The sequence below is a fragment of the Lepisosteus platostomus genome, chromosome 6 (assembly GCF_059453375.1).
Source record: "Lepisosteus platostomus isolate fLepPlt1 chromosome 6, fLepPlt1.hap1, whole genome shotgun sequence".
In the NCBI taxonomy this organism is placed as follows: Eukaryota; Metazoa; Chordata; class Actinopteri; order Semionotiformes; family Lepisosteidae; genus Lepisosteus; species Lepisosteus platostomus.
The window spans coordinates 67,337,715-67,348,697 of NC_142616.1; the positions used below are offsets into that span (position 1 = coordinate 67,337,715).

At 57.7% G+C, this 10,983-nt stretch overlaps 1 protein-coding gene across 1 annotated transcript; it reads left to right on the forward strand.

The window, feature by feature from the left end:
- Positions 1–1,392: 1,392 nt before the first annotated feature.
- cisha (cytokine inducible SH2-containing protein a) lies at positions 1,393–7,718 on the forward strand. The gene is made up of 3 exons (XM_088637161.1): positions 1,393–3,711; positions 6,170–6,420; positions 6,854–7,718. Exons 1-3 carry the CDS (start codon positions 3,692–3,694, stop codon positions 7,339–7,341), a joined length of 759 nt encoding a protein of 252 aa, XP_088493287.1. The 5' UTR covers positions 1,393–3,691; the 3' UTR covers positions 7,342–7,718.
- The last annotated feature ends 3,265 nt before the right edge of the window (positions 7,719–10,983 follow it).

Consider the following 10,983-nt stretch of genomic DNA (forward strand, 5'->3'; position numbering starts at 1 on the left):
ACTGCTGGGGAGTCTAGCTGCGGTGGTGTATGAGGGGGGGTATTGTGGGGTCGAGTCTGTGCTTTCCTTCCCAGATTTCCCGCGGCCGTGATGTTGAACATGGGGTCAGCAGACGAGAGCCTGGTCTCGGAAGAGCAGGCGAGACGCGTTACGTGGAAACCACTTGGTAGGCACTTTGGCGACCTCTAGTGGCGGGCCGGGTATACTGCACCCGGGCGCTCAGACACGCAGGACAGTGCTGGTCTCTTAACGACGTTCACACAGAAAACAGAGTGAAGTTTGTTTTGGGGCCGAGTATGTCAGCAATCTCACACCCAGTTCCGGGTCATGATGTATTCGGGATTTTGTTCCAATCTGCTTGTTAAATAAACACTTCACCTTAATAACTTTCTAAATTAGACATGCTGTGCCTACACACACCCTACACGCCCTTTCCAAAGTAACACATTTTCAATTTTTTAATTACCTTTCAGAATGTTTGAGAATTTTAATTTTTTTCCCCTTGGGGAGGCGGAGTATTACAGTGTGTAAATAAAAGTAAAATACATTCTGATTTAGCGCGTCTTGATTTCAGGCTGTTAGGCCTGTACTGTGTTACTCTGGAAGGGTGATATAGACTTCCTGTAGGCTCTGTACTAGATTGGTATTAAAGTCTTTTACAGTTGATTACAAAGACAGGTCACACCAGCACAGGCACAGTGATCTACAAATCACCTCTGGACCTGGGTAGAGATGTCACAGTTCTGCAGATAATTACTGGTGATGGGGACACTAGACTGTAAAAAAGACCTGACGTAAAACCGAGGGCCTGACTCTCTGTGGTCATTAACAATCCCAGGGCGTTTCTCGACAAGAGTAGGGGTGTTACCCCAGTGTCCTGGACAAATCTCCCCCCCGGCCTTTACCAATCATGGCCTCCTAATAACCCCCCTCTCTGAACTGGCTCCATCACTCTGCTCTCCTCCCCACTGAGAGCTGGTGTGTGTGAGAGGACTGGAGCATCATCCAGGTGGGGCTGCACACTGGTGGGGGTGGAGGGGATCCTGTTACCTGTCCAGCGCTATGAGTGGGGTGTCCAGAAAGGCACTATAGAGGTGTGAGGTCCCAGGTCCAGATGCTCCTGCTTGGACATCGGGGACAGTAGCTCAGCTTTCCAATGTCCGAGCTGCCCCTCGCTGATCTCAGGAGCGGGACTGAACGGGGACTGTGGGCGGGAAACCCGATCGCCTGCCCTGCAGCTCCGGAACCAGAACTTGCTCAGACGCCGGCGCTTCCAATCCGCCCCGCTGCAGTTCCAGGGGAGCAGCCAGAGGGGCCGCTGTTGAGCGCGGGGGGGGGGGGACGCATGCGCGGTGACCTGCGGGCAGCGTGGCGTGCGAAGGCCAGGCGCTGCAAGGAAGAAGGCGCGCGGAAGCCCCACGCCGCGTGGGCTGCAGAGACCGCACGGGCCCACGCGGTGCGAGGAGCACAAACAGGAAAACCGCCGCGCTGTCGCTGGAGCTGCAAGGCCGGGCTGCGCGCGCTGGAAATCCCCCCCTCGCCGCCGCTGGAAATGCTTAATAATCATCATCATCATCGTAATTAATAATAGGGGCTCCTCATGGCGCTTTACAGTGAGAAAGGAGCACGCCGTGGAAGGAGAGAGCAGGATTGCGCGGTGACATGCGGGTTCGGAAGTCAGCAGGGTGGGAAGGGAGCAGACAGAACCCGTTTGATAAGAGCAGCTGCTCCTGAGCTCACGGCAGACACGCCGGGCACGCAGGGGTTAACTCTGTCAACACAGAGTCCGTCTCAGCGACCGCTCGAGCTGAGACCCTCCAGCACACGAGTTTCACTCCTCTGGAGCTGAGACACTCCAGCACACGAGTTTCACTCCTCTGGAGCTGAGACACTCCAGCACACGAGTTTCTCCCATCTGGAGCTGAAGCAGGGAAGCGGAGGCCGAGGCTGCTGGTCATCACAACGCTTAAAAACCCACAACACACACAAAGCTCAAGTCTTTCTAATAGAACATGCTTCTGTCATGTGTTTGGGGGTTTTTATCGTACAAACGAGCTCGACACCAATCAGAACGGAGTTCACGCCGGGAGCAGGAACAAGCGGAGGCTGATGCCGCGCAGCAAGGAAACGAGAGGAAACGGAAAGAGAAGCGCTGCGTCTATTTTCTTTCCCTTCTCGGCGCGGAACAAACCTGCACTTGTTCCTGACCAAGAGGACCGGGCGAGGCGATATTCTCCGCGAACGGCAGGCGGCGCTAGAGGCCGCCCGCGGCACGAGCCCAGTGGGGGTCCAGTTGGGCACCACGGCTCGCCCCGCTTCCGAGGGGGTCTCTCGACCCCTTTTTCAGAGGGTTTTAATTCTTTACATTTCAGGCGGCGGTGTTTTCTTGTACAGAAGCAGAAGAAGACGGCGAAGAGAAAGAGAAAGAGCTGCTTCTTGTTGCGTGCTGTGGGGGACAGACAGCCCGCTGCCCAGGACAGAACCGGGGTCCCAGCCGGCCAAGCCCCCAGCGGGACTGTCTCCCTAAGTCTGCAGCCCCCCTTAGAGCAGGCGGGGCTTCTGTTTCTCCAGCTACAGCACAAGAGCTCGGGCGTAAGGGAAACCAGCACCCCCCGCACCCCAGGACCCCCCTGCACCCCAAGACCGGAGCACGGCCTTACAGAGCCCCGGTGCCCAGACGGTTAAACTGCGGGCCGGCGGCTCTCCCCGGGCGGGGGCCGGCCGGGACAGGGCGCTGGGAGCTCACTGGAGCGCCTCGGGGCCGCTGCGCAGTTTTCCTGGAAAGTTCTTGGAAGGCCGCCGGCGGTGTTTCCTCTGAACTCAGCTGACGGGCTGCCAGGGGCCGGGGGAGGAGGCCGCGTCTCTGACCCGGTTCCGTCAGACCTGCTGGGGCCGTGACCGCTGGGCGGAACCGGGGCGTCGCTCTGCTGGGCATTTAAGGGGTGCACAAGACTTAACCCACCGCAGAAAGGCTGTCTTGAGAGGGGAAGAGGCCGCAGCGCCGTGCGCTTTCATCAGGGTGTCTGGCTGAATGTGGGCAGACGCAGTTAGCACTGATGTCATAGTCGCTGCCGAGAGCACAAAGCAGTTCTGAGAACCGGCACACAAAAAAAATTCTTCGAACACAATTCCTGGAACTCACGATGAGCTCAGAGAGGCACAGCCCACGGTTTTTTCCGCTCTGTTTTCTCAAATGAAACAGTTTTTTTTTTTTGACAACAAACCCGACGCAGCCGTGTCGTCCGGGCGCTCGGGGGAGATCGCTGTGGACACGGGCTGGACGCGGGTCCGAGCGACAGGCGGGAGAGAGAGAGGAGTTGGAAAGCTGTCCGGTTTCGGCCGCTGTCTCATTCATTAGCCCGGCGCTTTCGCCGCTCACCCGTGGGAACCACTCAGGGCTGAACTTTGTTAAACTTATTTTTAATGAAAGACGTCTGTGATTCGGGACACACTGTCTTGTTTGTTTTTACTCTCGGTTTCTCTGGAAGACGATCTTATCCCGCGCTTCCCGCCTCTCTACTGTGAACCGTCTACTGCGCCCGGTTCCGATTCGGGGAAAAGAGGAGCGGAAGTTTCCCAGGGATCTATTTTTGAAGCTTTCGTGAAAATTAAACTATATAAAGGAAGTTCCGAGCGGGATCCCGGAGAGAGGTCGAGTTCACGCCGAGGAGTCGGGGCTTGGTGTCGAAACATGCTGCTGTGCGTTCAGAGGTGAGTCCCGCCTGGACGGGCACCGGCGCGGAGAGGTGTCGCGTCTGTCCGTGTGCAAAGACTCGAGTGTGCTGTGTGTAACGGGAGGACGGGGGCTGTACCGAGCGGGTCACGGCCCCGGCACCACGCTGTGCCGTACGGACTGCCCTCCCGGCCGTGTTGAGCGCTGTCAGGGAAGTTCGGCGCCGGCGATACCTGCGATCCAGTCATATCCACACGATTCCCGGGACACTGACCAGAAGCCGGGCGCGCAGGCCGGGAATGATCAGACCCGCTTCTCCTCGGTTTCACTTGAGCTGTTTGCCGTCAGGGGTGGTGTGGAAGCTGTTGGCTCCCAGTGCAAAACAGCCGCCTTCGAAAACACTGTTAAAATAATGTTCGGAATGTTAAAACGAACATGAATGATTCGATGGCTCAGACTGGATAAAGCAATTTCTGCTCCGGTGCGCTCCTCTGTGACAGGAGTGAAAACCGGCCGCTAGTGACTCTAGCCAGGACTCCTGAGATCGCCGGAGAGGCGACGGGCTCTGGACAGCCGCTGACACAACTTTGACATTGGGGACAAACGCGCAGCACCGTCCCTGCTGTCGCGGGGATCGCCAGCTTGTAGATCAGGTTCTACAAACCGTGTCCCGGTTTTTCTCCTGCTAGGAGAACTTCCCGAATTTCAGCAACCCCTCTCCGTAGGGTGTTCCGGTCCTCCCGGAGCTCGACGGCTCTTGGGTCCCGGGTTCGATCGCGTTCGGCTTCTTGTGTGTTGAATTTGCATGTTCCCTCTCCCCGGGGTGTGGACGTTTTCGGGGGTCTACCTGTTTGCTCCCTCTTCCCAGAGAATAATCGGGAACGGGCCGGAGTGGGAGGCTTATGAACACGTGGTTGTTGCGAGGTGTTTAAACAGGCATGAGGCTCGGGAGAGGTTTTGCTAGACGTCTTCGCGTCAGAAACAGGCTGACAAAGGTCTAATTAAGCCAGATTAATCAAAGAGATCGCCTCATTTTTATGCGTCATTTATTTCTTTACATTTCTCGCGAATGCTCTGGTGGAAAGGCGATATATACGAATCGATTGACCAGCCCACGGGGTTAGGAGCTGGGCGAGAGCAGCTGGACAGGAGCCGCTGGCGCGGTTTGAACCCAGCCGCCCCTCCCCCGCTGACGGCATTTCTGCCGCCGCACTTTTCCTCCGAAGTCAGAAGTTAATTCCTGTCAGAACCTGATTTGCATTCCTTTGAAACAGGAACATCTGTCCAGAAACCGGCTTTGCATATTCGATCAAGCGTTCAACCCGAGCTTTAAAAAGAAGTTTGCTTACTGCCGAAAAGGGAAACGGCCCGGGATTTTCGGCGATGCACTGTCTTCTGTCGAATATCCGCCTGGGAGGGAGGAATGGCACCACAAGCCCACTCTGCTTTTTCCGTCTACCTTCGTGTTCTGACCCCTGACCCCTGACCCCCACAGCGGCACATCTCCCGTACGGGCAGCAGTGAGGAACAGTCCGCACCCCGCTATCATTCCGCCACAGGTGTCTGCGGGAGAAAATGACGCCCCGGTTCCCTGCGTGTTGAGCCCTGGTCCCGGGGTGAGTCTCGCTGCAGCCTTTCCGAGCTCTCTGTGTCTGCGCGGGAGGCAGGGAGCCGCCGAGCTCGACAGCAGGAGGACACAGGCCGGCTCACCCCGGCTCACCCCCCTCAGCTGTCCGTGTGCGGAACACCAGCAGCGCTTGCTCAGCTGGAAGGGGCGCAGAAACGGGCTCCCTTAATCCTCCGTCCGCCTTCCAAACTCCCTGAGCAGGAGGGCGTGACCCTGCCCGGCCCGGCAGTCCGGGAGATCGCTCCGTAAAACGGGGTGCCGGCTTCTCCCCAGGGGGCGCGCTCCCGGCCGGGCGTGTCGGAGCTCCGAGCGGGTGAGGGTGGGGGGGGGGAACTGGGAGGCCAGGTCTGCGGTCGGGGGAACCAGTGCTGGAAGATCTGGGGGCTCACAGGGCGGGTCAGGACGCCAGCCAGCCTCAGACCCGTGCAGAGAAGGAGCTGCTCTGTCTGCAGTGTGCAGGGCCCGATCTCCTGACCCTGTCGCCCCAGGGAGAGAGAGAGCTGGACACGCGTCAGCCCGAGCAGCCCTGTGGCCCCGAGGCCCTGCTGGCGCCGGGAGTCCGGTCCCGGTCGCCCCGCGCGCTGGGGCAGTGGCAGAGCGGGCGTCCCTGTGCGCTCGGGCACGAGACCTGTTTGCCGGGTATTGGTCCCGATCTTGGGGTTCCCCACACCTCTTCTTCTGCTCCAGAAGTCCAGGGCCCGGAGAGTCAGGGTCCAGTCTTTCCCCTGGGGACAGAAGCCGCTGTCAGACTCAGCCCTGGTTTCCAGGGTCCTGTGGCGAGCCTGACAGGATGTCCCTCTCGGCCCGGGGCGCGGGGCTCCCCGCTGTGCCCGCGGTTACTTGACCCCGCCTCCCTCTCTCTCCCGCAGCCCCCCTGCCCTGCTGCCCGGCCAGCCCGCCGGCGTCCTGCCTCTCCCCAGCCTGGCGGCGGACGTGCTGGGACACGGCGAGAGGCGGGACGGGGGCTCGCGGCCCTGTGACCCCCGCGCAGAGGCCCGCCCGGCCAGCCCCTCGCCCTCCACCCCCCTGCCCTGCTGTCTGCAGAGCGCCCCTCCGCTGTGGGACCCCACCGAGGACCTCCGCTGCATCGCCACCACCTTCCGCTACCTGGACAGCTCAGGTACGCCCCCTCCTTCTTCCGTCCCTTCTCCCATCTCTCCTCCCTCTCTCTCCTCTCTCTCTCCTCCCTCTCTCTCACTCCCTCCTCTCTCTCTCCTCTCTCTCTCCTCCCTCTCTCCTCAATCCTCTCTCCTCCCTCTCTCTCTCTCCCCTCTCCCTCTCTCTCTCCTCCCTCTCTCTCCCCTCTCTCTCACTCCCTCCTCTCTCTCTCTCTCCTCTCTCTCCTCCCTCTCCCCTCTCTCACCTCTCTCTCTCCTCCCTCTCCCCTCACTCCTCTCTCACTCCCTCCTCTCTCTCTCTCTCCTCCCTCTCTCTCCTCTCTCTCTCCTCCCTCCTCTCTCTCCTCCCTCTCTCCTCAATCCTCTCTCTCTCTCCTCTCCTCCCTCTCTCTCTCTCCTCTCTCCTCACTCCTCTCTCCCTCCTGTCCCTGTCAGGGTGGTACTGGGGCGCCCTCACGGCCAGCGAGGCGCGGCAGCAGCTGCAGCCGGTGGAGGAGGGCACCTTCCTGGTGCGGGACAGCAGCCACCCCCTCTACATGCTCACGCTGTCGGTGAAGACGCACCGCGGCCCCACCAACGTGCGCATCGAGTACAGCCACGGCCTCTTCCGCCTCGACTCCTCCTGCCTGGCCAAGCCCCGCATCCTGGCCTTCCCGGACGTGCTCAGCCTGGTGCGCCACTACGTGGGCTCCTGCCGGGCGGCGGAGGGCGAGGAGGGGGCCGCCGGCCCCGCCCTGCTCCCGCAGCCGAAGGACAGCGCGGTGCTGCTGAAGCTGGTCCGGCCCCTGCACCGGCGGGACGCCTTCCCCTCCCTGCAGCACCTGTCCCGGCTCGCCATCAACCGGCTCACGGCCAGCCCGGACCGGCTGCCCCTGCCCCGGCGGCTGCAGCACTTCCTGCAGGAGTACCCCTTCCCGCTGTGAGGGCGTGGCCTTCTCAGGGCAGCCAATGAGCGGCGCTGGTGGGAGACACGCCCCCCCTCCCGGTTGCCCAGACAGCCAATCAGCTGCAGAGGGCGGGGCCGATGGGACCGGAGCCCAGAAGGCAATGGAACGAGCTGAGGGTTAATGAGAAAATCAGGGCCCAAGCCTCTCCTTGTGTTGGGCCCGCGGGCTGGTTCTCTATAAACAAGTCCAGAACTTGCTGTTCTTGGTACGGGACAATGCTGCAAGCAAGAAGTTTTATTGTTGTTTTTTTTTTCTAACAATGATCACTGTCTTTTTTTTTCACAATGTGAATGCTCTGTACATATGTCATAAATATCTATATATTTTTCAGTAAAAAAAATGCTTTTATCAAACATCCAGAATTCCATCTCTTTATTTGTTTCCCATGTTTTTTTCTGCTGACTTTATGCTCGTGGGAAATGGAAGCATGTGTTTACGCAAAGGGTTGTGGAGGCAGGGAACAAGCTCCAAACCCATGTTGTTGAAGTAAATGGGTGGGGCATTGGCTCTGTGGCTCGGGATCTGTGCCTGTGGCTGGAAGGTTGCCGGTTCAAATCCCGCGGCCGGCAGAGGAATCCTACTCCGTTGGGCCCCTGAGCAAGGCCCTTCACCCCAACTGCTCCAGGGGCGCCGTATAAATGGCTGACCCTGCGCTCTGACCCCCAGCTTCCCTCCCTGTCTGTGTGACTCATGGAGAGCAAGCTGGGGTCTGTGAAAAGACAAACTCCTGTTACAAGAAATTGTATTTGACCAATAGAGTGATCTTATATAAATACCCTGACTTTTTTTAAGGAATGGCCAAAGAAGGTATGTGCCTATGTTCTGCTTTGACAGGAGAACAGCATATTACTTGCTGTATAGATCACGTCCTGGGTAACCCGAAATCTCGCTGTGTCGAGACTGAACGTGCTCCTCTGCTCTGTGGAGTTCCTGAGAATCCTGCAGAATGACTTCACGATGAAGCAAGTCCTGGTAACCTGCCCTTGTTCATGTGTGTATGAAGAGCGTACTGCAGGTGACTCAGAGCGTCGTCAGATGTGAACTCCACTGAGCTCTGAATGCCGTCCGCGGGCCTCTTCTGGTGACGCAGAATCTTGAAACGGGTCGGGAGGGTCCAGCAGGAGACCCGAGCTGACAGATCTGCACTTTCTCTGTCATCACAGACCCAGGACGGGCTGCAGGGTGTTTTCAGAACCGCAGGCCACGCCTCTGAGCCCAGGCACCCTGCGCTTCCGTGGCGCCTCCTGCCTGAGCCCACCTGCCGAGAACCCAGAACACAGCCGCGGCCGGGCCCACAGCAGAACCGCTCTGTGGTGGGGGCAGGGCTCCCGCCGGTACCGTAACCCACAGGGCCACAGGCGCCCGGCCCCCTGCTCTGTGCTCGGAGCCCTCAGCGCCGGTCTTCAGCCGAGTCAGTTAATCAACTTCCTTCCACGCATCAGAAAATCTGGCATTCCTGCGAAGCGGCTGCAGAAGCGCTATCTCACAACTGACAAGCAGAGATTAGAGATCGTGCTGGCAGCTACTCGCTGCCGACTTCCTGGAGCTGTGAGCTGCCCTGTGACAAGCGCCAGGCCACCTTGGCACCTACTGTACACCGCAGGAGTGCAATCGGAGGGCAGGGCTCTCCGGGTCACTGTGGAGCAGCGCGGCGCAGAGAGGACAACGAGAGAGCTCCAGGAAATCCGGCCACAGAACCCCCTCCAGAGTCCAGAGAGGGCGTGTCCGCCCTGCCAGAGCAGTCACGTACCGGCAGGGCACTTGAGAAAGAATTTAGGAAGACAAGACAGGACAAAAAAACGAGAGGAGCCTTTCGGTCCAGCTGGCCCATTAAAAAGTTAGTAGCTTATTGATCCCAGGACCTCATTCAGCTTGAGAGAAACCAGTTTATCAGCTCCAACGGCATGGCTGGGCAGCTGGTTCCCCACCGCCACCGCCCTTGGTGTAAACAAGTGCCTCCTGTTCTCAGTTTTAAATACACTTCCACATTGTTCCCACGTGTGCCTCCTGCTTTTTACTGCTGATTCTAAAGACGTCCCCTGGGCTGACTCCGCCAGGGCCTTTGAGGATTCGGAGCACTTGTACCAGGTCCCCCTGGGGTCCCACCCTGCTCAAGGCTGAAGAGATTTAGTTCCTTTGCAGGTCAGTGCGGGACACAGGGTTACCTGGCTGCCCTGCTCTGGGATGATTCCAGAGCAGCTGTAGCTCTTCCAGGACATGTTGGCAAACCTGGCACACACTATTCTAAATCCTGAGACGGGGACGGAGTTCCATCCAAGCACAATCCCGTTTTTGCACCCTGTGCTTCCCGGGAGAAGGGCCTCCGGGCCTCCGGGCCCCTGAATTGGATGAGCAGTTTATGGAATGTGATGATATATTCTATATGAGGCCTTATTAGTTAGTGCTTCATACAATTTTAACATGACTTCCCTTGATTTAAATTCCCCCTTCTTTGCCATCAGTGGCGTGCTGAGGACAGGTCTGTAACCCCTCTGGAGTTCTCCCTGAAGCACCACAGTGTCAGAAGGCGGCTCTTTGGAAATGTACCTGCGACCAGGCTGCAGCTTTCAAACCGCTGGTGCCCTGCAGGCCTGGGAACACCGGGCTCTGCCTCTGCGGTCAATCAGGATTGATCCCGGATGGAAGGGTGCCTGTGACTGGGAAATCACACCAGTGAGTAGTCGAGCTGGCAGAGGTCCACACTTCTGTGTAACAGCAGCCTAAGTTGTGAATAATCGGGGATCACGCAGGGCTGAGAGGTGCTCAGCAGGCCCCTGTAAGAGGCTTTGGGCTAAACCCCCTTCTGCTCAGCAGAGAGACAGCTGTAGTGGAAGGAAACGTCTGAGCTGATCCTGTTCGCAAGAAACAGTTATTTCTGCTTCTGCTGAGAAAAACCATCAGGTTTTATTTCCTCATTTGATGAACCAGCATGCCAGCTGTGTGTGAACATCTGTATGTGTGAGGCTCGGTTTGTGTGCATGTGTACATTGGGTACACCAGCGTGTGTCCAAATGTGTGCGCATTGTGCCAGCGTGTGTCCAATGTTTGAGCGTGTGTATCTGTGTCACTCAGTGTGTGTATCTGTCTCAATGTGTGTCAATCAGGATAGTTTATGTATTTGTCTCAGTGTGTGTGTATCAGGAAAGTGTGTGCATCTCAGTATGGATATCAGGACAGTGTGTGCATGTGTGTCAGTGTGTGTGTGTATCAGGACAATGTATGCATCTGTCTCAGTGTGCATGTATCAGGACAATGTGTGTATCTGTGTCGGGGGTGTATCTGGACAGGGTGTGTATCTGTCTCAATGTGTATCAGAAAAGTGTGCATCTATCTCAGTGAATGTGTCAATGTGTGAGTATCAGGACAGTGTGTGTGCATGTGTATAAGGACAGTATGTTTATCTGTAAAAGTGTATCTGTCTCAGTGTGTGTATATCAGGACTGACTGACTGACTGACTGACTGTGTGTGTGTGTGCCCCAGCCTGCCTGTGCTTCTGAGTGTGTGTGTGTGTCTCAGGGTTTGTGTGGCTCTTTGATGCGGTGTGCCTGTGTGTACAGTTAGTCAGTCTCTCTCTCTGCCACTTCTGGGAATTTCCGCTTTATCTCGAGTCGAGCGCC